Raw genomic sequence first — 15,792 nt, 5'->3', positions numbered from 1 at the left:
GCTTGCAGTTTGCCAAGCACTGAGCTGAGCTAACCAAAGGCATTATCTCATGAATACTCATGAGATTCTTTGGGGTGGGCATTACTAGCCCCATTTGATAGATGAGGATAGTAAGGCTCAGGGAGACTGCCTTGCTCACAGCCAGGAAAATCCAGGTTTGCCTGGGGCCTGAGCCTGTCTGCTGTTCCACATGCAGCCTGTCGTTAGCCTCAGGGCTCTGACCGGAAGCCTGACCCCGCCCCACCCCCTGCCCTGGGACTGTCCCTGAGCCTGTCCTTCTGCAGGACCCATCTACATCATTACCGAGTACTGCCGTTATGGCGACCTGGTGGACTACCTGCACCGCAACAAGCACACCTTCCTGCAGCGCTGCTCGGACAAGCGCCGCCCACCCAGCGCCGAGCTCTACAGCAACGCCCTGCCTGTTGGGCTCCCTCTGCCTAGGTACCGCAGGGAGGCTGGGGCCTGAGTCGGTGGGGAGCCCTGAGGAGCACCTGCTCACCCCTCCTTGTCCAGGACAGGAAGTTGAGGCCAGGGTGGGCAGAGCTGCTCCTAGAGCCAGCCTGCAGCCTGGCCCCCTCGGCCACCCTAGAGGTGGGCATGACAATAACAGTGGTGATGATGGTAGCTGCCACCTGCTGATTGTAGGAGGTGTGGCAGGCCCTGCACTGAGCACTCCGCGGATGTGACCCCCTTCGACCTCTCACCAAACACACATCGTTGTCTCTCCATCAATGGGGAGCACCTGGGGTCCTCCTGATCCAGGTTGACCCTCACTGTAGCGCTCTCCACTCTACTCCTCGCTTGCTGCAGCCTTCCCCCTCCTCCACACAGCAGTCTCTCCAGTGCCTCCAGGGTAGCTATCCTCTTTCTTCTTCTTGTCCAAAAATAACATTTCTTTTCTCTCTTGCTGATTGCAAAAGCAATACTTGTCTATTTCAGAGGCAAGAGTCAGTTAAGAATAGCATTAAAAGACGTTAAAATTCATCCATGTTCTCTTCAACATTTTGATTGGTTTCCTTCCAGTCTTTTTTCTCCCCCTAGAGACACATGTGTACTTGGTCCCACAGCTCTCTGGAGAGCTGATGCTGCGGGCAGAGGCATTAAGGTGATTCACTGCCCACTTGCAGGGCCTCATGGCTGGACAGTGTCCTTCCTGTGACCCTTTCTTTGGGTACTGGAATTGCCCTAGGCATGAGTTCTCTGAGGACACAACCTAGGTCTTATCATCATCTTGGCAGCCCCAGTGCCCAGCTCAGGATGGGTCTGAGGTTGGCTGGAAGGGCTCACTACATGGTCGTTCGTATTGTGACAGATTGTGAGTAGAGGATGCTTGAGTGAGGGAGAGAAGAAACACATAAGTGACGGGGCCTTTCTGGCCCAAGTGGTGAGCAGAGGGGCAGGAGGGGGATGAGCGGGGAGAGCCTGTGCTACTGCCTCTGTGATGCTCCTCTGCCCCCAGCCACGTGTCACTGCCTGGGGAGAGCGATGGTGGCTACATGGACATGAGCAAGGACGAGTCGGTGGACTATGTGCCCATGCTGGACATGAAAGGAGATGTCAAATACGCAGACATCGAGTCCTCGAACTACATGGCTCCTTATGATAACTACGTCCCCTCTGGTGGGTGCACGCAGGGTCCTCACACCAGTGTTGTCATGCATTCTTTCCAAACCCTTTCCTCCACCCAGTCTGGCAATAACCCTGCCAGGAAGGTGGCCCTGTGCCCATTTCATAGATGCAGAAACTGAGGCCTGCCACCTGCCCAAAGCTGCTGTGTGGTGGAACCCCAATATCAACCCCTGTTTTTGGGTCAAGAAATGTGCACACAGCCTTCAGGGAGGAGAGGAGCTTGGGTTGGAGGGGATGCCTGACCTGCTGGGGCCTCAGGAAAGAGTGATCTGCTCAGAGCAGGCCCCAGGCTGACTAGTGCCCAGAGGAGCAGGCAGGCCAGGCTGAGTAAAAGTGGCCCAGGGCTAATGCCAAACGTTTTTTCTGGAAGTCGGAAAATTTAAGAGATATTTGGAAATTGTTTTCCTTTTGGGGAAGCCTTAGAGGATCAGGAGACTCCTCTCTGGGCCATCCAGCCTCTACGAGCCAGAGGCCAGGGTTCTGTGGCCCTGGCGAGACTCAAGATGTCCTTCTGCTCTTCTCTAGCTCCTGAGAGGACTTGCCGGGTGACTTTGATCAACGAGTCCCCAGTGCTTAGCTACACGGATCTTGTGGGCTTCAGCTACCAGGTGGCCAATGGCATGGAGTTCCTGGCGTCCAAGAATGTATGTGTAGTCACAGTGAGCAGAGTGGGGTCCTGGGGAGGGGGGTCCCCCGACCAGCCAGGGTCCTCCAAGTATGTGACCCATACAGCATCCCTCTGGTGGCTGAGGATGGCCAATGCCCTCACACCTGGTGGCCCCTCACACCTGACCAGCCATGTATTTTTTATAAAGCCCTCGACCTAGAGAGCCTTTCCCCACAATTGCCCCACAGTCTCAGCTCCCATCCCCTGTCCCCAGTGTGTCCACCGAGACCTGGCAGCCAGGAACGTGCTCATCTGTGAGGGCAAGCTGGTCAAGATCTGCGACTTTGGCCTGGCTCGTGACATCATGCGGGACTCGAACTACATCTCCAAGGGCAGCGTGAGTGCCTTCACCGTCATCATGGTTCATGTGGCTTTGACTCATGGGAAATCAGGACAGAGTCCTCGTGGGCTCTGCCTGCCTGGCCCTGTGTGTAGGGACAGGAAGGGGAGCCACCAACTGTGCATGGGGAGGGGATGGGGGTGAGATGCCCAGGCCTGGGGGGTGGGCCAAGGGCTCAGATTTGCTGGGCATGGCAGGGGCCAAGGGGCCAGCTATAAAGCTGGAATGGATAGGGAGCAGGCCAAATGCGCTTCTCAGCAGTGATGGCAGGCAGAGGAAGAAGCCCAGATGAGTGAGTGGCAGGTGGTACTCGGATAAAAGGTGACCATCCTGCCTCGCACTCATGTCCCCACTTTCCACACAGGGACAGAACTGGAGGGACACTAGGCTCCAGAGATGGAAGGCAGCTAGGATGAGAGCTGGGGGACACCTGAGCACATCCCTGCCTCCGCCCACAGGGGCCTCTACTGCGGTCAGGAAAGGGATCCTGCTCCCCGAGGAGTCTCAGACCCTGGGGCTCTTCCTCACAGACAGGGGTTGCCGTGTCCCCAGCCTGTGAGAAGAGAAACTCAGCCTCCCGATGCTCTGACTAACCAGCATTGGGATGGGTGTGGGAACCGTGTATCGGCAGTGATGGGCCTTGGGGGCCAGGAAGTGAGAAACAGCTGAGGTGGGGACTGCCGGGCCTCCTCCTGCCCCCCAGGTGCAGAGTGGGGCTCAGCCCCTCCTCTCACTCAGCAGCCTCTGCCCTCCCACAGACCTTCCTGCCTCTGAAGTGGATGGCCCCCGAGAGCATCTTCAACAGCCTCTACACTACCCTGAGCGACGTGTGGTCCTTTGGCATCTTGCTCTGGGAGATCTTCACGCTGGGTATGCTTCCTTCATCCTCCAGTGCTCACCCGCACACAGCACAGCGTCCACCCTGAGCGCCCACACCTCCATCCTAGGGGGGTGGTGGGACAGGGTTCAGAAGCTCTGCTCTGTTCTTGTTACTGTGTGACCTCGGCAAAGTGTCTTGCCGTCTGGATCTCCTTACCTCTGCATCTCAGTATAGATGGACTTGGACAGTGACGTCAAGAAGCCTGGCTCTGGTGTTCTCTGGTTCTGATTCCGGGGAGGGATTCAGTCTGTGTCCAGAGCCTGTGAAGGAGCCCACATTTCCCAGTGCCAAAGCCAAGATACCCTCACCAGTGCCTGGGCTGGTGTGCCTCTCCCTATCCTGTAGGAGAGGATTCCTGCTGCTTTCCCAGCACCCCTGAGCTTGTGTCTCTTGTCTCTGCTCCCTAACAGGTGGCACCCCATACCCAGAGCTGCCCATGAACGAGCAGTTCTACAACGCCATCAAGAGGGGCTACCGCATGGCCCAGCCTGCCCACGCCTCTGACGAGATGTAAGTGGAGCATCTGGGAAGATATTTGGGGGTGCAGATAATACATATCCAACTTTACCAGCTTAAGATAAAAATAGATTAGTTCAGAGATGTAGAAAAATTAGGTTTAGCCGGATCCCATTGTTCACAGACATTAGCCACAGCCTCTTGTTCTACCCTGGGACTCTGTTCTCCTTCATGTTAACCTTACTTTCAGGCTGGCACCATCCAAATGGCTTCAGCCTGGCTGCTTTCACCATAGTTCCAGCAAAAGGCCCAGAGGTGGCTGTCAAGGGCTCTGCTAGGGTCACAGGCCCATCCAGAACCAGCCACTGGGCTGAGGGGATGAACCCCTACTGGCCAGACCCAGTCATGTGCTCACCATGTGGCCAACCCCATGGAAGCACTGAACTGAAGGTGAAGGAGGGGCTTCTCAAGGGAACATGCCGGAGCAGTAAAGGGGAGACCCTCCCCACCTCCCCTCCCACCTCTTTTTATTTATTCCTCACTTTGTCCTGGGAGGTGGCAGGCCCTGGGCCGGAGGCCCTGACCCCTCTGCCCCTTTCCTCAGCTACGAGATCATGCAGAAGTGCTGGGAAGAGAAGTTCGAGATCCGGCCCCCCTTCTCCCAGCTGGTGCTGCTTCTCGAGAGACTGCTGGGTGAGGGCTACAAAAAGGTACGCTGAGGCAGGGTGGGGGTGGGGACTGGAGAGCACCAGTGCAGGAATAGACACAGGGTACAAGGCTCACTGTGACACACTGGTGTTTGGGGACAATCCTTTCCCCTCTCTGGCCCTGTTTCCCTATTGGTGCTAATAAGGGATGTGAGTGTAGTTTATTTTAGCAGTACAGAATTTCTTAAAGTGAAATCCTACTTGGAAGCTGATTAATTTAAACTGAAGGCAGGGAGCCTATTGCCCCCTCATCCTGCATCCTTCCACTTGCCTTTGCAACCAGACCAAACCCTGGGCCTCCGTCCCAAGTCTGAACAACCCCAGGCGCAATGGCTACTAAGGGCCTGACTGCCTGGACCCTGTGGCAGGCTCGTACACGGCAGATGTTGCCAGCGGGGCATTAAAACCGTCCCCTGCCCCACCGCAAAGCTAGTGCGAGGGGGATGCATGTATCCTTTGTCTAGACACAGCCCTTTCCCTCAGTCCATTCCTCAGCCCACTCCCAGCCACATCAGGTTATGGGTCCAGGACCAGTAGTGAGGGAAACAGGCCCCAGCGAAGGAGGCCATGGCAGGCAGAGAGCCCACGCCTGTCTCCCCTGAAGCAGGGGAGAGTTAGGGTCACGGGTGCTGGTCTGAGTACTGACCCCTCCCCAGGTGACCCTCAGCTCACCTTGTCTGGTAGAAGGCCAGGGAGGAGGGTAACTTAGTGGCTTTGGGCAATTCTCCTTCCTCTCTGAGCACCAGGGACCTTATTTACATAATGCTGGAAGGGCTGGCTCAGAATCTACCTGTTAGATGATCCCTGAAGTCATTTCTGGTCTGACCCTCCCTCTGTCTTGGATTCTTCCTGCCCGCTGAGCAGAAGTACCAGCAGGTGGATGAGGAGTTTCTGAGGAGCGACCACCCAGCCATCCTTCGGTCCCAAGCCCGCTTGCCTGGCTTCAATGGCCTCCGATCTCCTCTGGACTCCAGCTCCGTCCTCTATACTGCTGTGCAGCCCAACGAGGGGGACAATGACTACATCATCCCCCTGCCTGACCCCAAACCTGAGGTTGCTGATGAGGGCCCACTGGAGGGTTCCCCCAGCCTTGCCAGGTAGCTATTCCTACCTGCAGCCCAAAGCAGTAGTGTACATAGTGTGTGTGTGCACACGTGCGTGTGTGTCTTTGTATGTGTGTGTGTCAGTCTGTATCTTCATGCCATCAGACTTGGCTTAGAAGTGAGTTACCTCAGCTGAGTACTTATTCCTGCCAATGAGTAGAAAAAAGAATGGAACTCATTTGACCTTTGATGACCTCAGGTGGAAATGGCAGGCTGGTAAGAGAAAGAATGGCCTGGGACATATATGCAAAGTATCTGTTTCCTTTAAAGGAACCCCCATAGCCATCTACTCTGTCCCCTCTCTTGGCTGTGACTTAGCCCTAAGGAGGGAAAAGGAAAATCTAATTTGCATCCCTAGCACCACATGTATTACTCTGTGGTCATCCCCAAGCCTGTGATCTGGCCTTCAGCACCGTGCCCTGAGGACCCCAGGGAGCATGGAACCGGGAGGCAGAGGTGTCTACAGAAGTTCAGGCCAAAATTCACACTGGGGAGAAGATTCATGCTTTTCTTTGGCCTTGGGATGTGAAGTTACAGCACGAGGGGAGGGTTTTGGAGGAAGGCCAGCTATCGCCTGGACTAGATGTTCCGCATGTGGCCAGACCTACACCCAAAACAAGATCCACCCTGTGGCGAAATGGCTGGGGCTGCAAACTGGGTTCCAGCTGTATTTCTGCCACTCGCTGCAGTGAGACCTGGCCAGGTCCCTTTGCTGTGAGCCCATCTCTGTACATGCACTAGGAGCGCACACGGGACTTAGAAGTCCCTCCCCACCCTGTTTGAGAAGCTAATATTCCAAGGCTCCAAGCAGCCAGTGTACAGAGGAGTTCAGCTGAGTTCAGACAGCTTGGGGTGTGAATGCTGGGGCTGCTCTGAGCCTTCAGACCAGCTGCTTCTCCTCTCTGAACCTCAGTTGCTTCGTCTGCAAAATGAAAACAGTCGGAGTACTTCAATTTGGAGGTTGTTATAGGGATTGAATGAGGTCATTATGCGTTCAGGCATGTGGGAGATGGAGACTGATGAGTGAGCAATGGACTCTGGAGTCAACTAGATCTGCTCTAAGTCCCCATCCTATACTTAGCCACTGTGCGATGCAGGGCAGTGACATAACCTCTCTGAGCTGCACTTTCCTCACGACGCATGCCTCGTGTAATCTCTACAAGGATTTTAGTGAGCTAAAGTGTGTAAGGCACATGCAGCCAGCTCAGGTAGATAGAAGGCTCTATGTTAATGCTGTTCTTTCACTGAGGTTCCCTCCAGCCTCTCACTCACTTGCCCTCCCCGCCTCTAGCTCCACCCTGAATGAAGTCAACACCTCCTCCACCATCTCCTGTGACAGCCCTCTGGAACCCCAAGAGGAGCCAGAGCCAGAGCCGCAGCCCGCCTCCCAGGTGGAGCCAGAGCCCAAGTGGCCGCCGGATTCCAGCTGCCCCGGGCCTCGGGCCGAGGCGGAGGACAGCTTCCTGTAGGGGCTGGCCCCCACCCTGCCCTGCCCTACCCGAAGCTCCCCTCTACCTCCCAGCACCCTGCACCGCCTGGCCGGGCCTGGCCTCCCGTCAGCCAGGCTGCTCCCGTCGGCTGTCCCTTTCCGGAAGGCTTCTGCCCTTGGCACATCATACCCAACCCCTCGGCCTGGCTTAGGAGGCAAGAGAGCTGGAGGAGCCGTGACCAGTCCTCTGCCTCTGGAGCACCCCTGTGACTCTGAGCCAGGGCTCTCCCAGGGGACTCAGTTTCCCCATCTGTAAGATGGGAACGATGGGCTTGGCAACCCACAGTCTGGGATTCTTACCCTGCCTGACAGATGTGGAGGATGGAACCCTCAAGTTTCGTGAAGTGGTGGATTAACTCTTTTCTGTTCAGCCAGCTGCCCCTCAAGGAGCTGCAGCTCTCTCCTTGCACTTTTTTCTCCAAGAGCTGGGGAAGGGACCCTAGCATCTCCAGCTCCTGGCCGAGCTAGGGCCTGGCCTTGGACAATGTTGCCTCATCCAGAAGCCGCCTGCCCTCAGTGCCAGTCTTTGCTTTCCCAGGCCCAAGCTGGTCTGGGGCCTTCTGTGCTTAATTAATGCTGGGGCTGAGCCAAGTACAGGATACCCTGGCCTGTAGCCCCAGGCCCAGGCACTTGGGGTGCACCTCCCCATAATATGCCGTGTCCATGTCTTCCTGGCCCCATGGGTCCAGGGATCCTCTTTCTTATCACTGCCAGTCTTACTCCACTCACCAGAGTCTCCAGGGCCAGATGAGCCCCCCATCTCCGATGCGTGTGTTGACATGCTTGCAACAGGTGCCTGCATGTGTGGACCAGTATGGCATTGGACCTGCTAAGAGACCTTGGAGAATTCCTTCACCCTCTCTGGGGCTGTTTTCCTTGTTGAAAAATGAGCAATTAGACTCACTGACTTCTGGTACCCTGCCAGCACTAACATTCTAGAGTATTCCAGGGGTTGTACACTTGCCCAGATGAAGCAAAGATAAACACTCCACACCTCTATCCTGGGATCAGCTGGGACCTGGGGAGGCTCCAATCACACATCACACACTTCCGGGCATTCAGGAACTGGGCCCCTTCCCCAGGCCCCCGGCAGGTCCCCAAAGGCCAGCTGCCCAGACCTTGGCTCTGAGTGATAGCCAGTGTCCTGGAAAACCCCCAGAAGGGACGGGGGGAGACCATGGGATCCCTTTCAGCACCCACATGGCCTCTGGCTGGAGCTGTCCTGGGCAAAGGAAGCAGGCAGCAAATCGAAGCGCCTGGCGCAGCCCGCCATTCCAGCACCTGCTGTCCAGGGCTGTGCCGCAGACCTGATGGGCAGTGAGAGGACAAGACGCCTTGGAGGGGGGACCCGAGCAGGGGCTGCAAGACGTGGGTACTTGGGGGTTGCCTTCCCACCTTCCAGCTGCCCCAGTCTGAGGAAGGAACTGTGGCAGATGGCTTTGTCTGCCCAGGGGTGCTCACCTCATGCCTCTGTTAGCCCAGTGGGCAGTGGTGGGGCCTGGGGAGTGAGGGCTGTGGCCAGGACCACTGGCAGGGGAAGGGCTGGATGGGGTGGGGGTGGGTGGGTGGTTTAGGGAAGGTCAGCGACTCTGGGAACCAGCCCCCTGTGTTGGTTGGCACCTCCCTGCCCTGGGACCCCTAAAGCCTGGTCAAGGAGAGGGTATGGGTTCTCACTACGGTACCAAAGATGTAATCACCTAGGTTTACAAGTATTTTTAGGACTCACGTTAACACACATTTATATGACAGAAGTGCTATTTTGTACGCCATCAAATTTTCCTCTCTGTGTACTTTTTTAAGAGAAAGATTTTAATATTAAACCTGGTGCTTCTCACTCACAGACTTCGTGATGTCCCACAGGTGTGGGTCCCTGGGCCTGGGAGGTGGCAGGAGTGGGGTGGGGCAGCCGGGCTCACACAGCCGTAGGATCTCCACGTGACCCCTCAGCTCAAGTACACTTCCATTTGTGAGATGGGGTTTTTCACACTCCCCACCCCCCGCCCCACCGCTCTTCCCTGGTAGTTGGGGGACCTGGACCTCAGGCTTTGGTTTTCCAAGTTGTGGAAGAAGAAGGCTCTTCTGGTGCCGTAGTGCTTGGTTCTGGGTGGGGGCCCTGAGCCCCACTGCCACCCCCGCACTGCCCCGCCATGTGCTTTGGCTTTGGCCCTTAAGCCAGCCACCCTCCCTGCAACCTGTGACCCAGTTCCAAGCTGGTGTGGCTCATAAGAGGCATTCACTACAGCCCAGATCCCAGGCCCTGGTGACCTGTGGTCGGGTCTCAGGTACGGGCAGGGAGACAGTGTGCCTGAGGGAGCAGAAAGGAGGAAGGAGAGAGAAGAAGAAGAAGTAAGGAAGATGTGGGTGAGTGTGGCCACAGCACGGCCAGGGGAGGGAAGCAGGGGCCTAGCTGTGGCTCTGAGAGCAGAGTCTGCCAGGCTGGGAGAGGGGTGCAGACTCATCCCTCATGGCTGTGGCAGCTTAGTGGTGTGTGGGGCTGTCATGAGCCAGGCATCCTGGTGTCCACTGGCCAGCTCAGTACTGGTTGTAGGCTCTACTTGACAGCCCAGGGAGACCCGGCAGCAGAATGGGGCCAGGGCAATAGAGCTGCCGGGGCAGAGGGCAGAGTACACAGGTCCTGGCCCTCCTGCCTGGGTCCTTTGGGACGGGTCACCTGAGGGGGCAGCAGGGTTCTGCCTGAGACCCGTCACACCTCACTGTGTGACCTCGGCCATTCCTTGCTCTGTCTGAGCTGGGGATGGGGCATCCCAGTTTCCTTCTGGAGACTAGCACCTCCTTTCAGAACCACAGGCCTCCCTGGACTGCCTCCAGGAGTCTGGGGCCGTGGCTGCCAGCGGGGAGAGGAACAGAGACGTGGGGCAGCTCTGACTCATGGGCCCAGCCGCCAACTCAGGGGCAGCTGAGCCACCCCCAGGGAAACCCCCCTGCCCCACCTCCCCTGCTGCAGGGCCTGGGGGTCCTGGCCTTGGAGCCCATGATCCCATCTCCCCTGGCTGTGGTAGGAGATGAGTAAGCCACACCCGGATCTGCCCTGTAAAGAGAATAAACAGCCACATTCCAGATGGGGATTATCCTTGTCTTTGGGAAAGCCTCTATCTGGAGGTCAGGGGACCTCGGCCCCTTCACCTCAGGCTTGCTCCTTATGGGGTCTTGGGTGGGTTAGCCCAGAAGTAGATGGAGCTAAGACACCACAGAGAGAGGCGAGGAGGACACAGTGCTGGTGCCATTTGCTGAAGCGTTCCTCTGTGCCAGGGATGTCCTGTTGCTGCACACATCTTCCCGTTTGCCTTCACATCCCCCCGTGAACCTAGGGCTGCTCCTGTCCCCGTATTACAAAGGGGATACCCCTTCAGGAGAGGTTGTGGTGACCTGCCTATGGTTGTCAGGTTGGTACAGCAGGGAGGTGATGGGTGCCTGGGCCTGGCTGAAACCTGGGTCAGCTCTCAGGGGGGCGAAGGGAAGCCTGGGTCCCAGCCCCTGTCTCCTGACTCCAGACCTCTGGGGCTGTGGGTCCCCAAGAGAAAGTGCTGGGGGGAAGGAAGGAGCTAAGAGACTCTGAGGGCTAGGTGGATGTAATAAACAAGCATCTGATGGGCTGGGAGCCCACACACCCCTGTGCAGAGGGGATGTGGGAGCTGGAGGATGGGGAAACTGTAGCTCCTGTGGCTCTCCCATCCCCACCACTCAGACGGGCCCATGGGAACTGGTGAGCTGGAATTTTCCTCCCAGACGATGAGCCACTTGACTATACAATTCTTCCGCCACCCTATTCACAGCCAGGCTCCTTGTTCCTGGAAAAAGAGAGAAAGACTGAAAGCTTTTGCTTCCAGGGCCCTGACCCTCAGCTGATGAGGGGCCCCACAGCCCCCATTAATGTTCCTTCTTTGAATTATAGCCCTGTCTCCACAAGGTCTTTTCTATTTCAGTTTCTCATTCAGCTTCATAAACATTTAAAATTACTTTTATAGAAGCAATTATATAATATATGCCTGCATTAAAAAGTACCCATTAGCAGATGTATAACACAGAAAGAGACCCATGAGACCCTGGCTCTGTCTTGGTCCCTCATCATTTAGAGTGGGATCCGCTCTGTAAGCCGATGTGATGTTCACGATAAAGCTAGGCAACAAGCCAAGGGAAGACCCAGATGAAAAAGCTAAGGCTCAGAGCCATGAAGTGCTGGTCCAAGGTCACACTGGGAGGCTCATTCCTGCCAGTCTGATGTCTTTGCTACTGCCTTCCTCAGGGAGATTCGGAGTCCAGTTTCTGGATGCAGAGGGGATAGCAGGCTGAGAAGCCATTGGATCAGGTTGCCAGCCACCCACTCGGGGTGAGGGTCTTGGAATTCCTTGAGTAGGCTCCTCCTTAGAGGGAGCTTCTGGGGCTTCTGGGCTGTGATCGGCTCCCACAGCTCAGAATACCATTAGCCATGACTGCTTCGGAGCCTGATGAAGGGGCCTAGGCCTGGGGCAGGGGGCTGGGCCTTCTCAGGATCCAGAAGGGACTCAGGGACATCACAGAAAGCAGCCTATATCCCTGTGGTCCCCTCCAACTGGCTCAGCCTCTGCCCTTCTCTCTGGGCACATTAGGGCCTGTGTGTCTGCTCTTTCCAATGGCTTCTTTCCACCTGACAGGGTTGGGGCAGTTCCAGTCTCTTTCTGGTTTAGGGTTTTGTGGGTAATCACTGCAAGGAACTAGAAAGTTACAAACACGGGGAAGTTACAAAGTTTCTGGAAAATCACAGAATTCTCAAGAGTTATTGTTCCCCTTCTGAAGGTACAAGATGGCAACTTCCATGTCTGAAAATTTTTCTTCTCCATTACTGATCTTCTTGAAGCATACTATGATCTTGTCTCTATTTGCTCAGACACCTTCGATGGCTCCCCGTGGCCCAACAAAGTCCAGACATCCTCATGTGGCCGTGAAGGTCCCTCCTGACCTGGCTTCAGCGTCTCTCGCCTCTCCCATGTCTGTGCTCCAAGGCCTATCTATCCCTGTGTGGGCCCCAAGCTGTCCAACCTTCCAGCAGTGCCCAAGAGCTCCCTTATTGCTTGTCTTTCTGATAGTAGCCATTCTAACAGCTGCGAGGTGATTTCTCATTGTGGTTTTGATTTGATTTCCCTGATGATTAGTGATGTTGTACATCTTTTCATAGGCCTGTTGGTAATTTGCAAAAATGTCCATTCCTCTGTCCGTGTTTTAATTGGATTATTTTGCTGTTGAGTTGAATGAGTTCCTTATGTTTGGATATTAACTCCTTAGCCGATACATATAATTTGCAAAGATTTTCTCCCATTTCACAGGTTGCCTATTCATCGTGTTGCCTGTTTCTTGTGCTGTGCAGAAGCCCTGCCTCTGCACTTCTCTGGGTGCTGCCCTCACCACCCAGGACACCCAGTTCTCTATGACTGAAAGGATAAGTCTGGCTAACTTCCAGCCCAGCTCAAAGCCACCTCCCCCAAGAAGCCTTCGCAGCACCCGGCTGGGAGTGGTTTCTTTGCCTGGTCCTTCGCTTGTGCCTCTGATGGGCCCCATCAGTCCACTAACGTCCTTTGTGCTCTCTCATCTCCAGGCCTTTATCATGCTCTCTCTCCTTCCTGGAACATTCCCACTCCTCTCTGCATCTCTCCCCAGCTCCTTCTCAGTTTAGGCAGACTCTTTCTTCTGCAGCGCTCCCAGGATGTCTTGCAACTCCACCGCTGTCCTGGTTTGTCTTCACCACCCAGCCGTGAGCTCCAAAGGGGAGGAACTACGCCTGCCACGCTCAGCACTGTTCCCAGGGCCAAGCAGAGAGTCGGTGCTTGATAAATATTTGTTGGATGCACTTCACCTGCCATTATTGTCTCACTGAATCTGAGTTAGTAACTCTTCCCCTGTTTTACAGACAAAAAACAAACAAACAAACAAACAAAAAAACAACCTTAGAGGCCAGAACCTGGCTGTGGTCACACAGCTATAAGTGGGGAATGTGATTCCCAGTCTGTCTGGCTCCAAAAACCAGGCCAGTCCCCCTCTACCCTTGACCTTTCTGAGAGCCGCAGCCATTGCTGAAGCAGGTAGTTAAACACATGGGCTCTGGGGCTGAGTTCCTCAGTTCAAATCCGGCTCTGCCACGTGTCACCTGTGTGACCCTGAGAAGAACACTTAACATCTCTGAGCCTGTTTTTCCTCATCTATAACATGGAGTAATTAAAGCTATCCCCTTAGATGATTCTGAGGATCAGATGAGATAACCTGTACACAGAGTTCAGTCTGGAGATTCTCACAAAGGAAGTGTCTAATGAACAGGGGACTCAAGATAACCCCTCTTTGTGTAATTGCTTTACTGCAGTTGTTAATGGCACCCCTTTTGGTCTCAAAGGTTCATATTTGGATGACAAATGAGCAACAGAGATTGATGTCAGTGTGAGCACCTTCGTTATAGTACCACTACTTGGGACAGGGAGGGACCTGCAGGTAGGAAACAGCCCTGAGCCTCTCCGTCCTGGGCCCAGAACAGGGCATGGCTGGTTTCTGAGAGTGGAGGACTCCTTTCACTCTCTTTTCATTTGTTTACGGGCTTCCCTGATAGCTTCCTCAGCTGGTAAAGAATCTGCTTGCAATTTGGGAGACCTGGGTTCAATACCTAGGTTGGGAAGATCCCCTGGAGAAGGGAAAGGCTACCCACCCCAGTATTCTGGCCTGGAGAATTCCGTGGACTGTTACAGTCCATGGAGTCACAAAGAGTCGGACATGACTTAGTGACTTTCACTTCACTGCCTGCAATGCAGGAGACCCTGGTTCAATTCCTGGGTTGGGAAGATCCCCTGGAGAAGGGAAAGGCTACCCACTCCAGTATTGTGGCCTAGAGAATTTCATGGACTGTATAGGCCCAGAACAAGTCACTGCCGGTTTCTGAGAGTGGAGGACTCCTTTCACTCTCTGCTCGTTTGTTTAGATGTTTACTCACTTATTTGTGCATCCAGCACTGACTGAGCTGCCACCACCTGCCAGGCATGGGCCAAGAACAGAGGGTGAGGAGAAACCAGGGCTGTGCTGGGGGTGGAGTGGGGCAGTCAGCAGGACATTACATCAGTAACGTCCCCCACTGAGAACAGCCCTTCACTGAGAAGGGCTGTGACCTCAGGGGGCCAGTGTAAGGCAGACAAAGGGAGGAGGGCTGAGTACAGACCAGACAGAAGAAGGACCACATCGAGCAGTAAGAGAGCAGGGTGAGTTCAGGAGCTGGGAACTCGGGCTTCAATCCTGCAGGGAGAGTGGGTGGAGAGAGCAGAGGCGCTGAGGCCAGCTGTGGGCAGGTAGCAAAGGCCACTGTAAGCCCTGCTAGAGCATGAACCTGACCTGCACCTCTGGGCTGGAATAGTAGATAGGAACAAATACCCTTGGTAGCCTAAGGCAGACACTAGAACTCTTTCTATCCTCAGTCCTGATGGGAGTCAAGTGTCCTGATGATGGTCCCTGTGTCCTGGCTTGGGCCCCTCCTTTCCCTGGTGGGGAAACTGCCTGCATGGACTGGGGCTGGGGTTAAGTGGTAAGGAATGTGGAGGCTGAGCTCTCCCTGCCATGGAGTCTAGAGGTGCCAGGACCCCAGAGCCAGGCAGGGAGAGACCCTTAGCACGTGCAGGAGTGTGAAAGGCCCACACAGTTGCTTCAGGATTTCCTAACATTTGGGCTGACATGCAAATCCTTTGCAAAGTTCCTCTGCCACAGGAAGCAGTGATGTCAGTCTGGAATCCCTGTTCATCACCCTCCTAGCATCATCACTGCAGCTTCCCCAGCCAGGGGTCACCCCTACATCACCTGCACTGTGCCCTACAGTGAGCCCAGGGCACTTGCATTCATGGTGGTCAGCACCCTCACAGTCGAGAAAGACCCAGGGTCACATTGTGCTTTGTGGTGGTCATTAGCAAAGTCTCTGCAGCCAGCTCGGTCACCTGATGGCTCTGAGACCTGGGGCAAGTGCCAATCTTTCTGAGCTTTGCCCTCCTCATCTGCAAAATAGGAATAATTAATAGAACCAGCCTCCTGGTTGAGAGGATTAAATGAGATAAATATGCCAAGAGCCCGGCATGGTACCTGGCATGTGAACAACATGTGAAAAATGTTAGGCCTCCAAACGCCATACTTCTAGGAGGGCAGAGTGCCTTCCGACTCGTAGAGCTTTTAACACAGCTTTCATTCACAGATTCGTACATCCCTCAAACATCTGAAGTCAGTGGATCAGAATGTTCAGATATACCACAGGCTCAGGAGGCAGAAATACCCTAACCAGCTGTGTGATCTCAAGACAGTGACTTAACTACTCTGAGTCTTGGGGTAAAAGCCACACCTACCTATAAGTGTGGCCTGCAAGTGAAGAAAGAACTGAGATGGGGGTGAGCCCAGAGGGCTTGGGATGCATAGGAAGGGCAGGAGGCCCCTTCAAGATAGTCCAAGCTGTCGGATTTTCCAGGTGGACAGCAGTAATAGGACACGCAGCTGAGCAGCTTCCTCTGATCTC

At 55.0% G+C, this 15,792-nt stretch overlaps 1 protein-coding gene across 9 annotated transcripts in view; it reads left to right on the top strand.

The window, feature by feature from the left end:
• PDGFRB (platelet derived growth factor receptor beta) overlaps positions 1–9,112 on the top strand; it is a 37,592-nt gene extending 28,480 nt beyond the window's left edge. For 8 of the 9 annotated variants that reach the window (XM_059888220.1, XM_010807467.4, XM_010807469.4 and 5 more), the window contains 9 exons: positions 285–444; positions 1,463–1,623; positions 2,158–2,276; positions 2,514–2,636; positions 3,398–3,509; positions 3,930–4,029; positions 4,580–4,685; positions 5,547–5,779; positions 7,077–9,112. In XM_059888220.1, coding sequence (XP_059744203.1) covers positions 285–444; positions 1,463–1,623; positions 2,158–2,276; positions 2,514–2,636; positions 3,398–3,509; positions 3,930–4,029; positions 4,580–4,685; positions 5,547–5,779; positions 7,077–7,254 — 1,292 coding nt within the window. In that variant the 3' untranslated portion in view covers positions 7,255–9,112. 9 annotated transcript variants of the gene reach the window in all.
• The last annotated feature ends 6,680 nt before the right edge of the window (positions 9,113–15,792 follow it).

The sequence above is a fragment of the Bos taurus genome, chromosome 7, assembly GCF_002263795.3.
Source record: "Bos taurus isolate L1 Dominette 01449 registration number 42190680 breed Hereford chromosome 7, ARS-UCD2.0, whole genome shotgun sequence".
Classification (NCBI taxonomy): domain Eukaryota; kingdom Metazoa; phylum Chordata; class Mammalia; order Artiodactyla; family Bovidae; genus Bos; species Bos taurus.
This window is presented reverse-complemented; position numbering and strand designations above follow the sequence as displayed.